At 42.7% G+C, this 26,382-nt stretch overlaps 1 protein-coding gene across 1 annotated transcript in view; it reads right to left on the bottom strand.

The window, feature by feature from the left end:
• Positions 1–26,382, bottom strand: part of LOC115088447 (TRPM8 channel-associated factor homolog) — a 61,241-nt gene that overhangs the window by 14,393 nt on the left and 20,466 nt on the right. Inside the window, exons 4-5 of the mRNA XM_029596729.1 lie at positions 21,802–21,896; positions 4,385–4,598 (exon numbers count right to left, since the gene is read on the bottom strand). Of these exons, the coding sequence (XP_029452589.1) occupies positions 4,385–4,598; positions 21,802–21,896 (309 nt within the window). The remainder of the gene's footprint in view (positions 1–4,384; positions 4,599–21,801; positions 21,897–26,382) is intronic.

The following is a 26,382-nucleotide window of genomic DNA, read 5'->3' as shown; positions in this document are numbered from 1 at the left end:
CTTTATCACCATTTATTGAAATTCACAACATATTCACCTATATAGACATTAAAAAACTAAACTCACACATTCATCCCTCAATCACACACATCACCATCTAAAAACATATGTATGCACAAACAGTACTATATGTCAATATTTCAATTGGTTACATACATGCATTTTACAACAATAACAATATTGGGTGTGTGAAACTATTGCTTCATTAAAGTTATCTCAAGGTTTATTCCCTTATGCGTCCTTATCCGTCCAACAAAGGATCTCCTTGTTTCGCCTTTCAATTAGGCTTCCTCAGGGACTAATATTTCACACAGAAGATAACATATCCTGAAGCCTTCATAATTGTTCTCCCACTAAAGAATCAAAAAACATATCTTTAAAAATTGATAAACCTTCTCAATCAATCCTCACTTTATAAACCAGAATCTTACCTCTTATAAATCCCCAATCTTCACCATACTTTATCATACCACGATTATGGCCAGAACTAATTGTCTTCTGTATTCACACCTTTCCAAAAGATACCTATAACCGATGACTCTCATCTATAATGAACAACAATCATTATCTCAAGACCCAAATCCATTGTTATACATCAATAACACTTCCACCACCTGCAATCCAATTTACTTACAAATCTTCAGCAGCAATCGACACTACCTCCAGAAACACCATATAACTCAAACCCTTGAACTGCTCGAAGTTTGAACGAAATTTTAAAGTTTGTTCAAGTCACAAAAACCTTACATGTTGTGCTTCATCATTTCTGTTCAAAGAAGAAATAAAAAAATTTTTATATAGCATATTTTTAAATGCAAACTTACCACTCCTTCCTAGCATTCCTCACCAACACAAACGCTCAGAACCGCCATACTCACACGTAATCAGACGCAACGACTTGCGTCAGAAGTCGAGTATCAAAGTTGAATCCTCAAAGCTTTATATATTCATGCCAATCAGAACCATACAAAAGGTTTTGCCTTAAACACATCAACACAATCCCAATCAAAAAAATGCATGCCATTCGATAGAGACATTGAGATCAGATGGAACAATTGTTCGCCAATTGTAAATGAAACGTTGTTCTACCTTCCTTAAAGCACCAGACAAATCCCCACCACGTCTTAATGTTATCTGTCTAATAACAAAAAATCGGATATCATCCACAGAGTGGTTCATCAAAACCCAGTGCTCCACCAAAGGGGCATGTTCTCGACGCAATTTGATACGACTTCGATGCTCAATGATTCTAAATCGAATCGAGCGTGCTGTTTGGCCCACGTAAATTAAATCACATGGGCAAAGTATGGCATACACCACACCACTCGAATTGCAATCAAATCTCCCAGGAATTTTATAGGGATACTTCAGATGAGGATGTTGAAATGATTGGCAAACCATAGCCAATGAACATACAGAGCATGATCCGCATATTACTTGACCACAAATTTGATCAGAATCTCTCAAACTGTTCTTATTGCTTAACTGTTCACGCAATGATTGGCGTTTTTTAATCGCAAAAATAGGATTTTCTCTGAAACACGAGTTAGGGGCCAGAATATGCCAATGTTTAAGGATGGCTTGTTTTATATCTATCAATTTAGCAGAGTATGGGATGGAACAAATAGATCGAACCGGTGTTTCCTTGGTATTAGATATTAAAAGGTTATCCCTATTTGAGTAAAGTGCACGTTTGTATGCCTTCTTAACTGTAGATCTACTATACCCCCTTGCCATGAATCGTTCTGATAATTGGTGGGCCTGTATTTTAAACTCCACTGTAGAGCTACACAAATGTCTGTACCGTAAAAACTGTCCTGTTGGAATATTATCTTTCAGCTTTTTTGGATGAAAGCTACGATAATGCAATAAAGTATTGCGGTCCGTGATTTTCCTATGTACACTAGTAATCAATCTGTGTTCATAAATCAATACCTTCATATCCAAAAATACTGTAGATTGTTTATTTTGAGTTACAGTAAATATCAAATTGGGATCACTAGAATTTAATAACTTCAAAAATCTATCCAAGTCAACCTTATTCCCCTTCCAAATAAAAAACAAGTCATCAATAAACCGTTTCCAATATATAACATCCTGAAATAACAATGAATTGTAAACAAAGCCTCTTTGATATCTGGAGCCTCGCGTGCCCCGATTGCCGCGAGATCGTGGATCTAAAAAATTAGAGCCAGAGTGTTGAGCAGAATCACCTGAGTCACCTAGATTATCCCCTTCTAGGTGACTCAGGTGATTATCCCTTGAGATAATGATTGTTATTCATTATAGATGAGAGTCATCGGTTATAGGTATCTTTTGGAAAGGTGTGAATACAGAAGACAATTTGTCCTGGCCATAATCGTGTTATGATAAAGTATGGTGAAGATTGGGGATTTATAAGAGGTAAGATTCTGGTTTATAAAGTGAGGATTGATTGAGAAGGTTTATCAATTTTTAAAGATATGTTTTTTGATTCTTTAGTGGGAGAACAATTATGAAGGCTTCAGGATATGTTATCTTCTGTGTGAAATATTAGTCCCTGAGGAAGCCTAATTGAAAGGCGAAACAAGGAGATCCTTTGTTGGACGGATAAGGGAATAAACCTTGAGATAACAACTTTAATGAAGCAATAGTTTCACACACCCAATATTGATATTGTTGTAAAATGCATGTATGTAACCAATTGAAATATTGACATATAGTACTGTTTGTGCATACATATGTTTTTAGATGGTGATGTGTGTGATTGAGGGATGAATGGATGATAAGTACACATGGTGATTTCATGTTTTTGGTGCATGTCTTGTTATTGCCACAATACAGGCACAAAATATGTGGGTCCTTTATACACAGGTATGTGTATCAGGTGGATTTTCAAAGAGAAACAAAATACCCGAGGACGCCCAGAATATGTAAGATAATTAATATCACCATTCAATATAAGATGCCACACTAAAATGCACTTAAATTCTTACGTATTTTAGAGGGATTCAAATACTAATATATACTGTTCAATCACGGAATCACCTCGTCGAATGATCTTTCTTCACTTTAAACTTTCAAAAAGTAATTCAATCTCCCAAATGTGTATCTTGTGCAAATATTTTATAACATTTTTTCAGAAAATCTTTTTGAAAAACTACAAAAAAACTTTTTTAGCCGAAGAGGAAAATTTTCATACCAACTTTTATCCCCAACTGGATGATATCTCTTATATTGTAATCATGAACTAACCTCCACCAGCCAATGTGTTTTTCTGTGAAGTTTTATGTGTGTGAATTAAAAATCTGCCATTTCATAAACATATTCTTTCAAGGTTGTAACTGCACAATTGCTCCTTACAAACAGTTCTCACCAACTTATTAATTAGATTAAACATGTGCCGACTTATCTGTACAGCCTTTCCCATTCCCAACAGTTCTCACCAACTTATTAATTCAATTAAACATGTGCCGACTTATCTGTACAGCCTTTCCGGTTCCCAACATTGCCGTGTTTCAAATCCTTCACGGATTTTTCCTCAGGGGATATAGATCTTTCATCAAACAAAGTCGGAATCTTCCTTGTCCAAACCAGACTTTAACTCATACGGCAGTTCTATTAGGATTCAAAATCTTGTTCCACAGCGGCACAGCCATCTGTTTCCACACACTCAAGTCTTGCACAAGATACCCATTTGGGAGACTGAATTACTTTTTGAAAGTTTAAAGTGAAGAAAGATCATTCGATGAGGTGATTCCGTGGTTGAACACCATTTAATATAAGACACGGTAAGGTCAATATTCAGCACCAGTTAGCCAGATACGTTCATACTTATTCAGTTAAGTGCAGCATTTCAATATTTGGTTGAATTCAGAGGCAGCCACTAGGCTGGATAACTATTTATCTGGCTAAATAATTAGCCAGCTAAATGAAAAGTGGGTTGGGAGCATTCCAAGACAGAGCTACTTACCCAGCTAATTTCAGAGGTGATTTACTAAGCTGATATATTTTATTTTTTTTGTAATTAATGTTTTATTGTATTTCGCAACAAGTAACTTAGTGCAGTAAATACAACATTAATGCATCTAGACTAGAACTTGGTGACGGGACCAGGCCAGGGCCTGGTCCTACCAGAGGCCCATTTGTTTTTTAAATGTACAAATTTGAAAATAGCCACAAATTTTCAGGAATTTTTATAGGGGAGTTTTTTGGGTTCATTCCATTCAGAACAAACCAAAAATGACCTCATTTATTGCATTTTACTCATTTTTTTTAAACAAATGCACATTCCTATTATCCTGCTAAATTTCTCAGCCTGATAGTGACTTTATACTAAATAGAAAGCACAACTTCTTCCAATTTTCTTCTAGTATCTGGGAAGATCAGTGTGTATTATACATACCATGTTTAAAATAAGGAGCTTGCAATGCCCCTTCTACAGATATGGTGACTTTGCCAAGTTGACAGCCAGAGGGTACTATGATGTAAAGGAGACCTCCCCACAAATTGGAGATGGACATCTTCTCCTGGTTCACAGAAAATCTCCGTACAACCATAGGGGCACGACAGAATTGTTGAGCATTGGTGAGATCATCAGAATGACAGCCAATTTGTATCTGAAAAGTAGACATTTTGGCTTAGCTGCCAAGTTAGAAAAACATAAAATTTTAAGATTGCATGCAGACAAAAGTGACACAGTAATTTCTGAATTTGAAGCACTTCAATAGAACTTTTTATTAGGTCATCAAATATCACATGAAAAGCAGAAATAGTAGAATATAATGCTCAGAATATTTTTGGACAGTTGATAATATCATACAATATGGTGATCATTCCAGTTTAACATCTCTTAATTGTCAACCACAGGGAAAAAACACCCTGAGCATTGTAATCCATTTGAACTGTACTGTCATTGAGTATGAAACATAGAAACATAGAAATGATGGCAGAAGAAGACCAAACGGCCCATCCAGTCTGCCCAGCAAACTTTCACACTTTTCTACTTATCTGAAAAAAGTGATGTGGTTGTGAAAGAAGCCCTAGCACATGGTCCCTGACTGAGGACCATTGTTACAATAACTAGGCTAAGTGAGTTGGGATATAAAATAGAGGGGATATAAGATAGAGGTTCCTAAAATGAGAGGTACAAAAATCTATCAAGGAGACTGCACAAGCTTTTATTATCTAAGATTATAGAGAAAAAGGTTACAAGTCAAGTTTCAAATTTTCTGGAACACTTGGAGTGATTGGCAGATATTCAGTTAGATCTTTTCCCAGGTGACAATTCAGTCTGTATTTTTATCTATTTCTGATGATGTGTTTTGGGCTCTTTCGATGCTGGAAGTTCTATTTTTTTCATCCTACTTAACCTCTCAAATGATTTTGATTTAGAAGATCAGTGATTGTTTTTAGAGAGATTTCAACTGATGGTCTTGACTTGAGTGGCAAAGTGTAGGATTGGATTTCGTCATCTTTGGAGGATAGGACACAGATAATTCAGGTGTGTGAGGTAAACTCTGCACCAAAGGAGTTAAAGATGGGAGTGATGCAGGGCTCATGCCTCTCTCCTTTGTTATTTAATATCAGCCAATATAATGCTTTAGATGTATAATCCTGATTGGTCACTGAGGTTCTCAGAGTGGCCTTCTGGACATTCCATCCCATCCACCTAGTGAGACATGAAAGAACTTTCTCAGTGCGGGTCCAACTTTATGGAACTCATTCCCTGTAAAGTTGCGATTGTTCATCTACAGGTACAGAGAAGGGCAAGAACAAAATTGTAAAGCATATAGAAAGACATGATTTAATGGAACATAGTCAACATGGATTTACCCAAGGGAAGTCTTGCCTAACAAATCTGCTTCATTTTTTTGAAGGGGTTAATAAACATGTGGATAAAGGTGAACCGGTAGATGTAGTGTATTTGGATTTTCAGAAGGCATTTGACAAAGTTCCTCATGAGAGGCTTCTACGTAAACTAAAAAGTCATGGGATAGGAGGCAATGTCCTTTCGTGGATTACAAGCTGGTTAAAAGACAGGAAACAGAGAGTAGGATTAAATGGTCAATTTTCTCAGTGGAAAAGGGTAAACAGTAGAGTGCCTCAGGGATCTGTACTTGGACCGGTGCTTTTCAATATATATATAAATGATCTGGAAAGGAATACAATGAGTGAGGTTATCAAATTTGTAGTGATACAAAATTATTTAGAGTAGTTAAATCACAAGCAGACTGTGATACATTGCAGAAGGACCTTGCAAGACTTGAAGATTGGGCATCCAAATGGCAGATGAAATTTAATGTGGACAAGTGCAAGGTGTTGCATATAGGGAAAAATAACCGTTGCTGTAGTTACACGATGTTAGGTTCCATATTAGGAGCTACCACCCAGGAAAAAAATCTAGGCATCATAGTGGATAATACTTTAAAATCGTCAGCTCAGTGTGCTGAGGCAGTCAAAAAAGCAAATAGAATGTTAGGAATTATTAGGACGGGAATGGTTAATAGAACAGAAAATGTCATAATGCCTCTGTATCGCTCCATGGTGAGACCGCACCTTGAATACTGTGTACAATTCTGGTCGCCGCATCTCAAAAAAGATATAGTTGCGATGGAGAAGGTACAGAGAAGGGCAACCAAAATGATAAAGGGGATGGAACAGCTTCCCTTTGTGGATAGGCTGAAGAGATTAGGGCTGTTCAGCATGGAGAAGAAACGGCTGAGGGGGAATATGATAGAGGTCTTTAAGATCATGAGAGGTCTTGAATGAGTAGATGTGACTCGGTTATTTTCACTTTCGAATAATAGAAGGACTAGGGGGCATTCCATGAAGTTAGCAAGTAGCATATTTAAGACTAATTGGAGAAAATTCTTTTTCACTCAACGCACAATAAAGCTCTGGAATTTGTTGCCAGAGGATGTGGTTAGTGCAGTTAGTGTAGCTGGGTTCAAAAAAGGTTTGGATAAGTTCTTGGAGGAGAAGTCCATTAACGGCTATTAATCAATTTTACTTAGGGAATAGCCACTGCTATTAATTGCATCGGTAGCATGGGATCTTCTTAGTGTTTGGGTAATTGTCAGGTTCTTGTGGCCTGGTTTTGGCCTCTGTTGGAAACAGGATGCTGGGCTTGATGGACCCTTGGTCTGACCCAGCATGGCATGTTCTTATGTTCTTATATGAAGGAATTTAAAAAACTGTTGAAGACTCACTTATTTGAACTTATTTTTAAGTCTTAGGCTGCTGCCTTCCTGTTTGCTTGGCACATTTGCCTTTATTTTCATCTATTTTTTTTATTTGTGTAGCATTTTTATATTATCATTTTATGTATGTTTGTGTATTGTTTTTATGTTTAGGACTTTATATATGATGGGGCAGATTTTCAAAGGGGTACGCACGTAAGCCCCAAGCTCCCTCTGCGTGCCGAGCGGGCCCGCGGGCGTGGTTCCGGCCCGAGGGTGTTTCGGGGGCATGGCCGAGACCTCCGAAACTGCTCCCAGGCCGGGGAATTGCGCCCCGGCGGCCGGCGTAACTTTTATAATAAAGTTAGGGGGGGTTTAGATAGGGCTGGGGTGTGGGTTAGGTAGGGGAAGGGAGGGGGAGGCGGAAGGAAAGTTCCCTCCGAGGCCGCTCCGATTTCGGAGCGGCCTCGGAGGGAAGGGCAGCGCGCGCAGGGCTGATTTGGTTTTAGGCATGGTTTTATCACTAGTCATATTTATGCCAATGACATCCAGTTTTTAGTTCCAATTGATTCTGATTTGAATGAGGCAGTGAGGCACATGAATCATTGCTTGTCCATCATTTCATCATGGTTGGCAAATAATAATTTGGTGATGAACAAGACCAAGACAGAGAGTCTGGGGGTTGGGGGAGTATTTGATTCTTCACTAACTTATTTTATTAGCCCTGCAGTGGATGAAGACGTTACTTCTGTTTCATCCACAGTAAAGAGTGTGGGCATTGTGCTAGATTCAAGATTTTCTATGCAATCTTTTGTGAGTGGGGTGGCATGAAGGGCATATTTACAATTAAAATTAGTGTAATATTTGAAGCCATTTTTAGATTTATATGCAATAAGAACAGTGGTCTCTGTTTTGTTCCAGAGCATTCTAGACTATGGTAATGTACTGTTTGTAGTTCTACTAGCTCCTGAGGAGATGGCCCTGGTGATCTCTAGTTATGAGACCTGATTAAAGCGAGGGCCTCTGGCTAATCTAACCATCTTATGGAAATCTTATTTTGGGAGAAGGAAGTTCTCCACCCTTCCTACCTCTGGTTTAGTTTTTCCTTTTCTTTAAAGGATTTTATTTTTATTAAGTAATCTAGGGCCTAGGGACTCAAATTTGGTAACCATCAAAGGAAGTAATTTGTTTCATAGTGAAAGGCTCAAAAGACCATAGGTGCCCTCAAGGAGGAATTAATTCACATTCATTCCCTGGGAGGAGGACTCTGAAAGATTGGTGACCTCAATCAAGGGATCATGTTCATCTCTAGGAGATCAATGGAAAAAGAGAAGAGGATGTCTGGAGAGCCCTTCCTGTACTGTAAGAGGGAATCAAGGAGACTGCTGAGCAGTAGGACTGAGAGCTATGAAATGGGGACAGGACGCTAACATTACATTGGAACACATTCATTGTTATCCTACTTAAATGGGAAGAAAGCTTATCTATTTCATATATGGAATTAGAAAAGACAATGGATGAGCAATTGGCTTTATTCATCTATTCAAGTAATTTACAGAAGAATAGTCACAAATTTATTAAATCCTTAATTTGTGAATTTGGACTTTTGTAAACATTGCTAGTGATACAGAGACTTTATCAAATTCCATCATTTATCAGTAAAATTAGATTTGAAACCATTCCTGGAGTCCAGAGTGATTGTTACTGACAGGTACCTAGGGAGGATGAAATGTTGATTAAGATCTTGTTATGACTGTCGCTGCCCAACGTCTCTCCTCCTCCCTCCTTACCTCCTTGGCGACTCCTTCTGCAGTTGATGGATGTTTGGCTGCCGCGGCGTCTGCCTGCCGTCCTCTCCGGCGTCCCCGGTCCGGCTTGGGCGCTGCATCCCACCATGTTGTTCAGCTGCCATAGGGTGCGTGCACCGCGTGACCCTACTTCTTATTCCTTCTTTGGCGCGAACCTCAGGGGCGTCCCCCTGTGATGACGTCATGCATCCCGGATACAAAAACCTACTCTGTTTGCTCGCTAATCGAGTTAGCAAGGGATCTCCTTACGGATGGGATTCGCTCTCCCTACCAAGCTACTCTGCCTCTCCTTAATTGGATTTACTCTATCGGGGTACCCGCTCCTCGGGGGCCTCTCTTTTCTTTCAGGTCGCGGTCTGGAACCGGTACTCGCTCCTCGAGGGCCATGTTCCCGGACTCGCTGCCTGAGCTCACTTCTGCTTGGAAGAAACCGCTGCCTACACCATCAGTGAGTTACCATCTACTTTCTCTCAGAGCTGTTCCCTGGAACCAGGCACTCGCTCCTTGAGGGCCTGCCTCTATTCCAGCTCCTGTGTTACCTTCCAGGAGAAACCGCTGTGTGCGTAATCTACCAACGAGGCTCCATACCAGAACCCTGTGTATGCCCCACTGTACTCACTATCTCAGTTTTCTCCACTACAGCACAGCCATAGAGGGAATCGCAGTTCCAGTGTCCTGAGGGACTACACGCCCAGCCGGGCTTCATCTCTACTCACTACTGCCACCTCTGGTGGCTTCTCAACTCTGTTTAATAAAAGATAATTCTGTGTTGTGCGTCCTAAAGCTGAACCTGACCTGTGGCCCCTCCCGGGACTTCCCCCCATGGGCGTGGTCATCTGCCACAGCGTCCAAGGGTTCACGCAAAACCTTACAGATAATAACAGATCTGAAAGCTAAGGGCCGGATTTTAAAAGCCCTGCGCGCGTAAATCCGGCCGGATTCACGCGCGCAGGGCACTCGCACGCTGGCGCGCCTATTTTGCATAGGCCGCCGGCACGCGCAGAGCCCCGGGATGCGCGTAAGTCCCGGGGCTTCGTAAAAGGGGCGGGGAGGGGGCATGTCCGGGGTCAGGGGGCGGGACCGGGGGCGTGGCGCCGGCCCGAGGGCATGGTCGAGGCCTCCGGACCAGCCCCCGGGTTGGGTGATGGCACGCCAGCAGCCCGCTGGTGCGCGCAGATTTACCCCTGCTTTTGGCAGGCGTAAATCTGGCAACAAAGGTAGGGGGGGGGGTTTTAGATAGGGCCGGGGGGGTGGGTTAGGTAGGGGAAGGGAGGGGAAGGTGCGGGGGGGTGGAAAGAAAGTTCCCTCCAAGGCCGCTTGGAGGGAACAGGTAGCGCGCCGAGCTCGGCGCACGCAAGTTGCACAAATGTGCACCCCCCTTGCGCGCACCGACCCCGGATTTTATAAGATACACGCGGCTACGCGCAAATCTCATAAAATCCAGCGTACTTGTGTTCGCGCCTGGTACGCGAACAAAAGTACGCGCTCGCGCACATTTATAAAATCTACCCCTAAGGGCCTAGGGAGAAAGTTTCCTTCCTATCAGGGAATCATGAATGCTCAAAGCAATATCAGGAATGGATGGAGACATCTAGAACTTGATTTGAGGTGTGACCCTTGGGGTCCTCAGGGGGGGGGGGGGGGACACTAACCCAGGGGTTACACACTCAATATTCAAACAGCATTGAAAAAAATGGAACTTCACAGCTTAATAATGGAGGGAATCTTCATCTCTTGCATGAAGATCGGAGGTGTAGCTGAAATCCTTATTTAACAATAATTTGATCTCAGCAGTTAACCAGATTAGAGTTGGTTTGTCTGCTCACTGATAAAACACTTGCACTTTATTATTATTCAAAAAGTTTTTCTGAGTTCATCTCCCCTGAGACAACTATTTGGCGAAATACGGTTCAAGTCGAGAGTTATTCACAAAATTCATATCAATGTGTTGACAATTTATACATTTCTACATAACATTCATTGGAGTACAATAAAATTGGGAGCATAGTAAGGATTTCAGATAAACATTATGAGGGCAATATTCAGCACTACTTAGGCGGATAAATTAGGACTTATCTGACTAAGTAGCAGTGGCTGAATATCAGCCCCACAGAATGGCCACCATTTAGTCAGATATCTAGAGTTAGCCAGCTAAACAACAGGCAGGGTGAGGGCATTCCATGGTGAAGCCAACTTAGCCACTGAGTGAATATATGGGCTAAATTATCCAGATACGTTTCTCCTGTTACAAGCTGAGCCACAAAGTGGCTGAATATTGACATCCAGATCTTCATGCAAGACTTGAAGATTGCCTCCGTTATTAAGCTAAGCCAAGTCTCTATTTTTTCCAATGCTTTTTGAATAATGAGTGCATAATCAATATTTTTGTGGGATTGGACTGGTGTTTTGTTCATGGCAAGTCGTCATTGGGACTTCTGAAGAAATCCCAATGTACACTTGCAGTTTATGAAGAAAAGGATTGATAGACATTTAAAGCATTAAAAATTAACAAAAACTAAACATTGTGGTGTGAGCAATGATGATTAACTCTTTCTTGAGAAAATCCATGAAAAATAAATATTGAGCTCATCTCACTATTTTAAAAGGATCCTCCCATAAAATAAAAGTCCATAGAGAATGTGTGAATTATAAACTAGTTATGCTTATTCAATTATAAAACAGAAGAAAAATCCCTGGATAGTTGCAAATGAAGGTTGCCTGTAACCCAGTAGAAACTGGTTCACAATAAGCCAAAGGAATTGGTGGAAACTGCCAGACCTGAAAAAGAGGCATTCCTAGGAGCCAGGTCAGGAGAGGGAAGTTTCAGAGGCATGTGAGGAATCCTCACATATATATTTAATTTTCAAGAAAGTATGTACATAGGCATGCTGTTAACATGTCGAATGTTATTGTTTTGAAACGGATAAGGGTACATGTGTACAACTGCACAATATTCAAGCACAGCGTGTGCAAGTATTCTGTGTTTGGCAAATCATCTTGTTTTGTGTGGGTTAATAAGCAGGTACAGACTTTCACGGTCAGGCATCCTATTGATAATTTACATCAGAGATTACACTGAACATGACCGCAACCAGGGAATTTTCTTTATTATTATCTTTTCTATAGTTTGTCATTCTTTGCTTTTACCTTTGGCGAAGCATAATAATTGTTTTGTTCTGTGTGTCTAGAGTTAGACAGTGGACACCTGGGTCATGGTAAGGGTAGACTCCACCCACAGGAAGGAACCCTGTGGTGACTCACCATGACAGGCGGAGTCTCAGTGATGATGGACAACAGAGAAATAACTTTATTATACTGCAGTGGTACCCGAGGAACGGGTAATGAACTTAGTCCAAGATGTAGGACCTGCAAGCAGGTCTTTTCCGATGATAGCCCACAGCACGGGATGGTCCTGGAAATACTTCCTCTTAGTGGTACTTGTGTAGGATATCTCTGGTAGAGGCCAGTATTGCAGAATAGGCCGGAGATAGTAGATGGATGTACACAAGGTAATAGAGAGCCAGTGGTAACCCGCATGCGGGGTGCCCTGAAGAATACCTTCTCTTGCTGGTGTCTGTGCAGGCGATATCCAGTAGTGGTTCGCAACGCGGGGTAGGCCGGACGCCGCTGGCAAGTTGCACAAGATGATATGGATCCGGTAGTGGTCCGCAGAGTGGGGTAACCTGAGAATCCGCACAGTGAAAGTAGAGGCAGGTGGAGAACAGGCACTGTACTCACTCAGCACTGAAGAATTAGATTGAAGCATAGGCACCGAGAAGACCTGGAACGGAGCAGGGCCAGGTCGTCCAAGGAACGATGCAGGACTCATTGAAAGAGAGCAGAGATAGTGAGAGAGGCCCTCCGAGAAGCGTATAGCCCTGAGTGTGAGTGAGGCCCCCAAGGAGCGGGTACCGAGAAAACTCAGACAGGAACAGCAACCAGAGTCGCAGGAAGGCGGAATAAGCAGGACTGGAATCCTTGCTAACTCGTTGTACTGAAGGTCACCTGAGCTTAAGTAGTAGAAGCAGGTGATGTCATGCGGTGGGGATGCCCCCGACGTTCCCGCCATGACGCGCTCAAGAAGGGGCCAGGCACGTGCGCGCGTGCCCTAGGTTACCCCGGAAGTAAGATGGCTGCCAGGAGCGCCCACGCCATCCCAGGAATGCCATGAGGGTCGGCGTGGAGAAGCAGAGACATAAGAACATAAGAAAATGCCATACTGGGTCAGACCAAGGGTCCATCAAGCCCAGCATCCTGTTTCCAACAGTGGCCAATCCAGGCCATAAGAACCTGGCAAGTACCCAAAAACTAAGTCTATTCCATGTAACCATTGCTAATGGCAGTGGCTATTCTCTAAGTGAACTTAATAGCAGGTAATGGACTTCTCCTCCAAGAACTTATCCAATCCTTTTTTAAACACAGCTATACTAACTGCACGAACCACATTCTCTGGCAACAAATTCCAGAGTTTAATTGTGCGTTGAGTAAAAAAGAACTTTCTCCGATTAGTTTTAAATGTGCCCCATGCTAACTTCATGGAGTGTCCCCTAGTCCTTCTACTATCCGAAAGAGTAAATAACCGATTCACATCTACCCGTTCTAGACCTCTCATGATTTTAAACACCTCTGTCATATCCCCCCTCAGTCGTCTCTTCTCCAAGCTGAAAAGTCCTAACCTCTTTAGTCTTTCCTCATAGGGGAGTTGTTCCATTCCCCTTATCATTTTGGTAGCCCTTCTCTGTACCTTCTCCATCGCAATTATATCTTTTTTGAGATGCGGCGACCAGAATTGTACACAGTATTCAAGCTGCGGTCTCACCATGGAGCGATACAGAGGCATTATGACATTTTCCGTTTTATTCATCATTCCTTTTCTAATAATTCCCAACATTCTGTTTGCTTTTTTGACTGCCGCAGCACACTGAACCGACGATTTCAATGTGTTATCCACTATGACACCTAGATCTCTTTCTTGGGTTGTAGCACCTAATATGGAACCCAACATCGTGTAATTATAGCATGGGTTATTTTTCCCTATATGCATCACCTTGCACTTATCCACATTAAATTTCATCTGCCATTTGGATGCCCAATTTTCCAGTCTCACAAGGTCTTCCTGCAATTTATCACAATCTGCTTGTGATTTAACTACTCTGCACAATTTTGTGTCATCTGCAAATTTGATTATCTCACTCGTCGTATTTCTTTCCAGATCATTTATAAATATATTGAACAGTAAGGGTCCCAACACAGAACCCTGAGGTACTCCACTGTCCACTCCCTTCCACTGAGAAAATTGCCCATTTAATCCTACTCTCTGTTTCCTGTCTTTTAGCCAGTTTGCAATCCACGAAAGGACATCGCCACCTATCCCATGACTTTTTACTTTTCCTAGAAGCCTCTCATGAGGAACTTTGTCAAACGCCTTCTGAAAATCCAAGTATACTATATCTACCGGTTCTCCTTTATCCACATGTTTATTAACTCCTTCAAAAAAGTGAAGCAGATTTGTGAGGCAAGACTTGCCCTGGGTAAAGCCATGCTGACTTTGTTCCATTAAACCATGTCTTTCTATATGTTCTGTGATTTTGATGTTTATAACACTTTCCACTATTTTTCCTGGCACTGAAGTCAGGCTAACCGGTCTGTAGTTTCCCGGATTGCCCCTGGAGCCCTTTTTAAATATTGGGGTTACATTTGCTATCCTCCAGTCTTCAGGTACAATGGATGATTTTAATGATAAGTTACAAATTTTTACTAATAGGTCTGAAATTTCATTTTTTAGTTCCTTCAGAACTCTGGGGTGTATACCATCCGGTCCAGGTGATTTACTACTCTTCAGTTTGTCAATCAGGCCTACCACATCTTCTAGGTTCACCGTGATTTGATTCAGTCCATCTGAATCATTACCCATGAAAACCTTCTCCATTACGGGTACCTCCCCAACATCCTCTTCAGTAAACACCGAAGCAAAGAAATCATTTAATCTTTCCGCGATGGCCTTATCTTCTCTAAGTGCCCCTTTAACCCCTCGATCATCTAACGGTCCAACTGACTCCCTCACAGGCTTTCTGCTTCGGATATATTTAAAAAAGTTTTTACTGTGAGTTTTTGCCTCTACAGCCAACTTCTTTTCAAATTCTCTCTTAGCCTGTCTTATCAATGTCTTACATTTAACTTGCCAATGTTTATGCTTTATCCTATTTTCTTCTGTTGGATCCTTCTTCCAATTTTTGAATGAGGATCTTTTGGCTAAAATAGCTTCTTTCACCTCCCCTTTTAACCATGCCGGTAATCGTTTTGCCTTCTTTCCACCTTTCTTAATGTGTGGAATACATCTGGACTGTGCTTCTAGAATGGTATTTTTTAACAATGACCACGCCTCTTGGACATTTTTTACTTTTGTAGCTGCTCCTTTCAGTTTTTTTCTAACAATTTTTCTCATTTTATCAAAGTTTCCCTTTTGAAAGTTTAGCACGAGAGCCTTGGATTTGCACACTGTTCCTTTTCCAGTCATTAAATCAAATTTGATCATATTATGATCACTATTGCCAAGCGGCCCCACCACCGTTACCTCTCTCACCAAGTCCTGTGCTCCACTGAGAATTAGATCTAAAATTGCTCCCTCTCTCGTCGGTTCCTGAACCAATTGCTCCATAAAGCTATCATTTATTCCATCCAGGAACGTTATCTCTCTAGCGTGACCCGATGATACATTTACCCAGTCTATATTGGGGTAATTGAAGTCTCCCATTATTACTGCACTACCAATTTGGTTAGCTTCCCTAATTTCTCTTAGCATTTCACTGTCCATCTCACCATCTTGACCAGGTGGACGGTAGTATACCCCTATCACTGTAGTCTTCCCTGATACACAAGGGATTTCTACCCATAAAGATTCAATTTTGTATTTAGTCTCATGCAGGATGTTTATCCTGTTGGACTCTATGCCATCCCGGACATAAAGCGCCACACCTCCTCCCGACTGCTCCTCTCTGTCATTGCGATATAATTTGTACCCCGGTATAGCACTGTCCCATTGGTTATCCTCTTTCCACCATGTCTCTGAGATGCCAATTAAGTCTATGTCATCATTTACTGCTATACATTCTAGTTCTCCCATCTTACTTCTTAGACTTCTGGCATTAGCATACAAACATTTCAAAGTTTGTTTTTTGATTGTATTTTTATTCTGCTTTTTAATTGATAGGGATAAGTTAGAATTTTTTAGCTCAGGTGAGTTTTTAGTTACAGGCACTTGGACTACTTTTCTAATTATTGGAACCTCACTGTCGGGATGCCCTAATTCTAATGCATCATTAGTATCCTTTAAAGATACATCTCTCCGAACCATGCGCTGCTGAGCGACTGTCGGCTTTCCCCTTTGTTCTAGTTTAAAAGCTGCTCTATCTCCTTTTTAAAGGTTTGCGCCAGCAGTCTGGTTCCACCCTGGTTAAGGTGGAGCCCATCCCTTTGGAAGAGACTCCCCCTTCCCCAAAAGGTTCCCCAGTTCCTAACAAAACTGAATCCCTCTTCCTTGCACCATCGTCTCATCCACGCATTGAGACTCCGGAGCTCTGCCTGCCTCTGGTGACCTGCGCGTGGAACAGGGAGCATTTCAGAGAATGCTACCCTGGAGGTTCTGGATTTAATCTTTCTACCTAAGAGCCTAAATTTGGCTTCCAGAACCTCCCTCCCACATTTTCCTATGTCGATGGTGCCCACGTGTACCACGACAGCCGGCTCCTCCCCAGCACTGTCTAAAATCCTATCTAGGTGACGCGTGAGGTCCGCCACCTTCGCACCAGGTAGGCATGTTACCAGGCGATCCTCACGCCCACCCGCCAACCAGCTATCTACATTCCTAATAATCGAATCACCAACTATGACGGCCGACCTAACCCTTCCCTCCTGGGCAGTAGGCCTTGGGGAGATATCCTCAGTGCGAAAGGACAATGCATCACCTAGAGAGCAGGTCCTTGCTACAGGATCCTTTCCTGCTACATCTGGTTGGTGCTCTCCCATTATGAGACCTTCTTCCTCCAAGGCAGCACCAGGGCTGCCAGTCTGAAGTTGGGACTGGACTACTATGTCCCTGAAGGTCTCATCTATATACCTCTCTGTCTCCCTCAGCTCCTCCAGGTCTGCCACTCTAGCCTCCAGAGATCGGACTCGTTCTCTGAGAGCCAGGAGCTCTTTGCTTTCTTAACCAGACAAGAAGCAGAGGAGAGGTGAGCAGTAGAGGTCGCGGCCGCCTGTGACCGACGGGCACAATAGTACCCCCCATTCTTAGGGCCCCTCCCAGGGGGTTTCAGCTTCCTAGGATGAGCGAGATGGAAACGATGTAGCATCTCCTTGTCCAGTATATTGGCGGCAGGTTCCCAGCTGTTCTCTTCGGGTCCGTATCCCTCCCAGGAAATGAGATATTCCCAATGCTTTCCCTTTTTACGTAATCCACGATGTCATCAACTTTATATGCGATGTCCCCTTCAGCATCCAAAGGTTGTGGATCATGTGTTTTGACAGAGAACTTCGAAAGGATGCGCGGTTTCAGGAGTGAAATGTAGACAGCGTTGTGTATTTTCATCGAAGGCGGCAACTTCAAGCTGTAAGTTAATGAACCCAGGCGGCGAAGGACAGTGAAGGTTCCAATATACCGTGGAGTAAATCGAACTGAAGGTAGCTTGAGCTGAATGTATTTGGTACTGAGCCATACCTTATCTCCTGGCTGGAACTGGGGAGCTGCTTGATGATGAGCATCATAGAATTTTTTTGCCCGTTGTCCAGCTTTGTATAGAAGCTCTTTGGTTTTAGTCCAGAGTTGATGAATCTCATCTGCAGTAGCCTGAGCAGCAGGTGATGTTCCAGATAATGGTATGGGAAGTGGTGGAAGCGGCTGGCAGCCATAGACTATCTGAAATGGAGTGGAGCCAGTGGTGGACACAGGATGTGAGTTCAATGCAAGCTCTGCCCAGGGTAGCAGCTCTGCCCAGTCATTCTGCCTAGAGTTGACATAGGCCCGGATGAATTGCTTGAGTGTTCTGTTCAGGCTGGACCAGAGTTGACAAACTGGGCCGAGGATGGTTTCCTCCGGATACTTGCTTCTTAAGAGGTTTTACCTCAACAGAGCGTTCGCGTATACTATGGTCTATACGCTCAGCGAGGTCCATAAAGAAGTCTAGGGTAGCAGGTAACTCCTGGGCCGCTAGTTCATCTTTTATGCGGGGGTTGAGCCCCCATAGAAATATTGCTCGCAGGCAACCCAGATCCCAAAGGAGTTCGGAAGACAGTGTCTTAAATTTGATCACGTAGTCTGGGAGTGGCTTGGCTCCTTGTTGTAAGATCAGGAGTGCAGAACCAGCAATGGACTGGTGAGCGGGGTCATTAAAAATTGACTTAAAAAGAGCCCAAAATCCGGGCAAGTCTTTAAGGACTGGATCATCGCGTTCCCACAGAGGCAAAGCCCAGGCCAAGACTTTTCCATCCAACAAGGACAAAATGTATGTAGTCTTGGTAGCAGCTGTAGGGAAGTACGCCAGTTGTAAAGAAAAATGCATACAGCATTGATTTAGGAAGCCCCTACACATCAGGGAATCTCCTGAGAAACGAGTAGGGGCTGGAAAAGGAACTGTAGCTTGTCCGGTAACCACCGGAGATGATGCATTCGAGCTGGAGGTAGAAGAATCACTCAGACTGGAATTCAGCTGATTAAAGGCGGCAGCCAAAGTATCAAGAGTCCTCTGTTGTTCTGAAATCCATTGGGCCAGGCTAGGGATGTCCTGCAAGGCTGAGAGCTGAGCTGGGTCCATGGAGTTAGCAATCTGTTATGTTCTGTGTGTCTAGAGTTAGACAGTGGGCCCCTGGGTTGTGGTAAGGGTAGATTCCACCCATAGGGAGCCCTGTGGTGACTCACCACGACAGGCAGAGTCTCAGTGAAGATGGACAACAGAGAAATAACTTTATTATACTGCAATGGTACCTGAGGAACGGGTAATGAACTTAGTCCAAGATGTAGGACCTGCAAGCAGTTCTTTTCCGTGGTGTGTGTGTAGGCGATATCCAGTAGTGGTCTGCAATGCGGGGTCGGCCGGACACTGGTGGCAAGTTGCACAAGATGGTATGGATCCGGTAATGGTCCGCAAAGTGGGGTAACCTGAGAATTCACACAGTGAAAGTAGAGGCAGGTGGAGAACAGGCACTGTACTCACTCAGCACTGAAGAAGTAGATTGAAGCGTAGGCACCGAGAAGACCTGGAACGGAGCAGGGCCAGGTTGTCCATGGAACGATACAGGACTCAGTGAAAGAGAGCAGAGACAGTGAGAGAGGCCCTCCGAGGAGCGGATAGCTCTGAGTGTGAGCGAGGCTACCGAGGAGCGGGTACTAAGAACACTCAGACAGGAACAGCAACCAGAGTCGCAGGAAGGCGGAATAAGCAGGACTGGAATCCTTGCTAACTCGTTGTACTGAAGGTCAGCTGAACTTAAGTAGTAGAAGCAGGTGATGTCATGCGGTGGGGATGCCCCCGACGTTCCCGCCATGACGCGCTCAAGAAGGGGTCAGGCGTGCGCGCACGCCCATGCCCTAGGTTACCCGGAAGTAAGATGACTGCCAGGAGCGCCCACGCCGTCCCAAGAATGCCATGAGGGTCAGCGTGGAGAAGCAGAGACGGCTTTCTTCCCCAGACTAGAAGCAGAAGAGAGAAAAGAGGTGAGCAGTAGAGGTCGCAGCTGCCTGTGACCGACGGGCACAACAGTAATGTGTCATACTACTAAAAGGTTTCTTGAATCTGAAAAACAAGATTAGAAGAATGTTGAGAGCAATGTTAATAGATGTGAATGAGGGTAAAAATGAAAAGTATGGCAGAGGGAGAGAGGTTAAATATCCTGATAAATTCTTACAGTGAGTTGAAGAAGTGGGATTTGAAACTTAGGATCTTATTCCCATGCTGGTGGAGGGGGTTCATTTCAGAGGAGCATTTGGAATCTGCATTTATACATTTAATTCCAAGAAGGCATTGGGGTATCCTGGATAATGCAAAGATTACAGCTCTAAAAAGCAGGGCTATGACTGCGTCAGGTTTCTCAGATTTCTGGGGCAATCTGCATGGAGAGAGTATGGTTGAAGCTCAAACTACAGTGAGTACAGGGGAGGGTGGATTGTATTGGGGAACAGCCTCACTAATTTTTGTTGCTGTGGGGGACTGTTGCAGATCTTGGTAATCAGACATAGAAGAGGGCTTCAGTATCAGATTTAGTGTTGATCTTGCAAAAATCAAAGTTGAAGAAGGCAAAACCTAAAACGGCTTACCAACAAAGGTGGTAGAAATCAGCACTTTTAAATGATTTTGGACATTCTCGCAACAGACCTGGAGAGCAGTGGTAGCAGAAGAAGAATAAAAGACAAGTTGGGGGAGGGGGCGTTGGGCTACATATGGGAATGTATATCTTTATCTACCCAAAGTGGAAGAATCTTATCTTGGTAGACTAGATGGATCAATCTGGTCTTTATCTGCTGTTATCTACAATGTTACTACATTCAATAAAGATGTTTTCCATAAGCACAGAATGCGGAAAATAAGGCCCTCAAGGCCTAACTTTCAAACCTATTTGTGCTTCAGCATTTGCGTGCATTATTAGATGTGTGGAGATTTCTCCTACAGTTTTATAATCTGTTTAATGGGAGCTGCACAGTTTATAAAATACCATATAGTTCTGCTCTGAATGTGTGTGTGTATTTTTCAATATGCGCAAATATTTCCATTGCAAGAAAACACTTTATCTACCTGTTTTATAAATATACATGTGTATATTTTAAGTGTGAAAAATGTATAACACATATGCATGACATCCCTGATTTATATGTAGATGCAGGTATTTTATAACGTATGCGCACATACCATTTTGAAAATACTTGTGTGCATACTTGAAATCACCATTTCGCCAATACTTCTGCCAGTTCACCCAGTCCATCTCCTGTTCACATAGACTATTTAGCACTCCCACCAGTTCACTAGGCCTTCCACCCAAAAATACTGTGTACAATTCTGGTCGCCGCATCTCAAAAAAGATATAATTGCGATGGAGAAGGTACAGAGAAGGGCTACCAAAATGATAAGGGGAATGGAACAACTCTCCTATGAGGAAAGACTAAAGAGGTTAGGACTTTTCAGCTTGGAGAAGAGACGACTGAAGGGGGATATGATAGAGGTGTTTAAAATCATGAGAGGACTAGAAAGGGTAGATGTGAATCGGTTCTTTACTCTTTCGGATAGTAGAAAGACTAGGGGGCACTCCATGAAGTTAGCATGGGGCACATTTAAAACTAATCGGAGAAAGTTCTTTTTTACTCAACGCACAATTAAACTCTGGAATTTGTTGCCAGAGGATGTGGTTAGTGCAGTTAGTATAGCTGGGTTTAAAAAAGGATTGGATAAGTTCTTGGAGGAGAAGTCCATTACCTGCTATTAAGTTCACTTAGAGAATAGCCACTGCCATTAGCAATGGTTACATGGAATAGACTTAGTTTTTGGGTACTTGCCAGGTTCATTCCATTGAACTGTAAGCCTGCATCTCTCATTTACGTTCTGTAAAGCTACTCTATCTCATACCTTATAAGGCAAGTACATATTGTTCATCTCAACTAGTTTAAGTGGCTTTATACCACTTAATCTCTTTGAGTCAAAAGCAAGGGGCAGAGACAACCTTGGTTTTGTCCCTGTTTTATAGGGACATTTTCATGCTTACTCTGTACATTGTGACTGAACTCATTTGGTAACCACATTGAGCACAGTGCACCAGAAAATAAATCTTACACCCCTTTTCGAGATAGTCACCTCAATGCCTGTTCCAGCTACGGATGGAGGGAAGGTTAACGTTCCAGTGGTCCTCGGGGAAAGGTAGAGTCCTGTGCTTCTCCAAGCTGTAGGGCCTGGAAGGAATCAAATGGGTCATTACACTAGGCCATCAATAAGAAATGAGACAATGTGCTCAAATTGTCAGTCACGGGCATGCCATCAAGCTCACCAGACACTGAGTCTGCATCAATATGCTAATGCAAATCTATTTCTCTCACCCATCACCATAAGGGATTTCACCTCTTTACCTTCTGTTTGCAGCAATGTATGTTAGAAATAAGATGACACAGGAATGCAAGAATCAAAATGAAGGATATGACAGGTTCAACCACTGTCTTTAGTAGTAGCAGGAGTGGTAGGAATAGTAACAATCAGGGCTGTCGAGTGGCAAGTTACTCGGTTAAAGTTAACTAAGTAACTAGCCGGTGTATTCAGTGGCACTTAGGTTAAGTTTCCTGCTGAATATTCTTGGCTACATTTATCCAGTAAAGTTAACCGGGTAACTTTGCCACTCACCGGCTTACTAAATATTGAAAAAAATGAGTACCCAAGTTTATCCCCCTTTCTCATGCCCCAATTCTCTTTAAAATTAGCGAGTCAAGTGGAAATGATCCCACCCTCTTCCTTGTCCTACCTTCAAAATAATATTAACTTAGATATCCAATCTCCCCCCACCCCAGAACCATAAAAATACTCCCAAAGCAGAGTGGGAAGAATGCAGACTCTTACCACCTCCCGCCCATAGCTCTGACAGTATTAATTTATTCACTGATTCGCTTTGCAATGACAGCTGACAGTGAAGAGCCAATCAGTGAAGGAGTACAATGAATAATTTAATACATAAGTGCCAATAGCTGTCAGAGTTATCTTCGCTTATGTATTAATGAGTGAGAGGAGGTAAGAGACTGTACTCTTCCCATTATGCATTGGGGAAACTTTTGATGATATGAGGCTAGGAATTTCAGCTTATATTTTATTTAAAAATATTCAGCACTGGCCGATTAAGTAGCTTAGTTGGAAATGACTAATCTAGCTAAGTTATGATGTATATTCAGTGGCATGGCATGGCAAAGCCGCTGAATATGCACGCTTTTGTGCGCATTTAACTGCATAAGTCTGCCCGGCTAAATTTAGACTTGCTCTATGGGGCATCTAAACTTAGACATGAACTTAGACATAAGTTATACGGCTAACTCGCTTCGTTCCTGATCCACCCAGTACACGCCTACTTTTTGTGCATGCAACTTTTAGCCATATAAGGGATTTATATTGCTAAATGGCAGCAGCTATTCATAGGTGCATATTCACCAGCAAATACTTAGCCACATTAGTCCCAATTGCCCAGCTAAATAGAAATGAATGCCCTTTGAACATTGGGCCCTTATATTCTGCAACTTCCATTGGTGTCAAGATGGCTGCCGCCTGACCTACATGCTATGAAACGCTCCTCCGACTCTTTGCTAAACATCTCTTTCCTCGCTTGTTAAGATGCCCCATACTAAGAGAAAAGCTCAGTTGAGGGAGAGTTCAAGCTCCTCTCCCATTTCCAAGCACTTACAACAACAATGGATTGAGACTTTCTTTGCGGCACCCCTAACTGCCATGCCAAAGGGGAGAGCCGCTATGGAGTTGACTGCTAAGCAAGCATCGCCTCCTTTGGCTGAAGTGATATCGTTGAGCCTTGGCATGCCGAGTGTGCCTCCACCCCATTTCATTTGGATTTGAGACAAAGAGATGGCCCCAAGAAGGGAAATGATTTTGGACTTCCCTTCGTAGAATCCGCTTAGTATGGATTCTACAGGCCTCTCTTTCACCCCTAAGCTTTCAGAGACCAATGAAGGTGGAAGCAACCCTTGGGTGAAGGAGCAGTGAGCGTGCAGGTATGCCCTTCGCTAAGGTTATCTCTTGAGAAACCTAAAGAAATAACACTGGAATCTGTCTGGAATGCCTTAATTTCTGTAGAGAAGGCTATTACCTCTTTAACTGCTGTTGTACTAGAAAGTAATCAACTTGTGCTGACTATAGAGAATCAAGTTGAGCCTCTGGAGACTAATGTCATCGAGTTGGATACAAAAATTACAAAAATAGAATCAGAGCAACATAAATTGGTGCAATCAGATATGGTTTCAACTAAGAAACTAGAAAATGTTGAAAATGCTCTAAGAATCTTAAACTTAAAAATATTACATTTCCCTTGTATAAGGTTGCTTCCTCCTAAGGATTTGCTCAAGAGTTATCTAGTGCAGATTCTTAACTTTCCAATGGAAGCTGTTCCCACTATAACTAGGGCTTACTTTTTTGCCTAAATCGGAAGGCGAAATCCCTATTGACTCTGAACCTCTCTCTTCTATGAATATTTCTGAGTTGTTGGAATCGTCTCGAGATGATTATTCAGGATAGACCTTCTTTACTTGTGACTTTCGCATTTCTTTCTGAGAGAAACTCAGTGTTGAAATTCTTCTTTCGTAACTGTCATTTATTTTATGGTCAAAAAGTATGGATCTTCCCCGATTTCTCCAGGACAACCCAAGAGTGCGGGAGGAACTTTCACTCCATGAAGCCAGAAGTTTTAAGCAAATCTGCAAACTTTGATTTGAGATTCCTGTGTAAATGTTTGATTAGACATCAGAATTCCAGTTATTTATTCTTTGAGCCTTCTCAGCTCCCGGTATTCCTGGACTCTCATTCCTAATATCCTCAGGAGTGGATCGGCTTAAACTTTTTTAAGGGTGTAAGTTCAGAATTTACCTTACTGGATTTTAATTTCCTATGTAATTTTGCTCTTGTTAATTTTGTCCCGTCCCCCCCCTTATTTCCTAAAACTTTGGTGACATTTGTTGGTGGAATTTTTATTTCATTTTGTATACTGCATTGATGAATCTTTACAAATCTTGTCATATTTTCTGTTACAAGTGATCTTATGCTGTAATTATCAAAAATTCAATAAAAATAAAATAAAAAAAAATATATTATGCAAATTCCAAATTTAAAATTTGCCAAGGAGGATCACATAAGTGCATTCATAATACATACATATCAACAAATGTATGACAAATAACCTATATCTTGCACCAACGTTACAAAAATTAATACATCTCATTAATACCATACGCTTCTTGAAAAAGATGTTTTTACAGAAATCTTTCACATCCTGCATTCCTCTCAACTCAACTGGCAGCTTGTTCCACTGTGCTGGGGCAATGAGTGGAGAACCTCTAGATCGAGTTCAAGATAAGCTATGCTCTTTCACCCGATTTGAAGGCAGGGAGAGGGGTGGGAACAGTTCTGCTTCACCTGCTCATTTTAATTAGAAATTACAAGGTTGGGGAGAAGAGGCCACTGCTCGGCTGTCCACTTTCTTTTGTTTCTCTTACCTTATCCAACTAGCTTTAGGCATGTAATCTTACCGACCAGAGTTAGCTGGATAACGTTCCCCAGTTAGCAGTGAATATTAGTGCTAGCTGTGTAAATGTAAGCCCTGTCCCTGCCTTCTCTCTTTTTTTAATCAGCTAAAACTTAGCCATTCAGCAGGGTGGGATATTAAAAACTCAGCCAATCAAACCTAAATCAGATTTCAGTGGGGCGTTGAGCAGGCAGATGTCTAGGTAAAGTTACATTGCTATGACGACGACATAAACCTTCTTCACACGTCTGTTCACTTCCGCACACAGTCCAAGCTTCTCTTCCTTGCCTGCAAATGCATTCACTCTGCAGCTTCTCATTATTTATCTTCACTTCTCTACCCCTATACCCTTCCTGGGGAACTCCCTTCTCCTCCACCACCAAATCCTGACTCTTGCTGTGCACTTTCTACCTTGCTGTGCCTTTATGCTTGTGGATTGCATGGGTGCAGGGGCACATATGGTCCTCGGGGCCAATATACACAGTCTCTTTGACCCCAGGGCTGGGTTCTTTTACTGGCGGGGGGGAGGGAAGAGAGGAATTTCTCCTCCAAGGCCCTGGGTAGCAGGGGTGATACTGTAGCTCAATCCTGGGAGAGGTAGAAGTTCTCTTTCTCCTCTGAGGGATGTGGGGGCCAATAACCTCCCAGGAGACTCTGGGTGAGAAATCGAAAATAAACTTTACTGCAATGGTTCTTTGATGAATCGATGGCACTGTTCAGTGTTCACATCAGTCCTGACACCACGGATAACATTTACAGCTCACAGTCTGTGCTCTATGGACGTAATTTTAAAAAGTTACACCTGAGGTCACGTGATGCGGTGAGCCGGGCGAGACGTGTTCGCCCGAGCTCCGGGAGCCGACCCCCGCAAAGTGTCATAAATCCGCCGGAAAAGTCTACCCCAAGCGCTAGAAAAGAACACCTCAGCTGAAGCAGGCGAAGGGGAGACGAATCTGTGCGGTAACGAGTGAAGCAGCACCCGAAAATGGCCTCAAAAGCCTTAAAGAAGGACAAGCTTAAAACCGCCGGAGCCGAAGACAAAATGGCGGACGGCAGCAGCTCCGTGGATACACTCGTGGTCGAGGACAGAGGGATTGAAAAACTTACCGCGGCGGTCGTAGCCGCTCTCGACCACAAATTTGCGAGTTTAAATGAGA

Source organism: Rhinatrema bivittatum, chromosome 3 (genome assembly GCF_901001135.1).
Source record: "Rhinatrema bivittatum chromosome 3, aRhiBiv1.1, whole genome shotgun sequence".
NCBI lineage: Eukaryota > Metazoa > Chordata > Amphibia > Gymnophiona > Rhinatrematidae > Rhinatrema > Rhinatrema bivittatum.
This window is presented reverse-complemented; position numbering and strand designations above follow the sequence as displayed.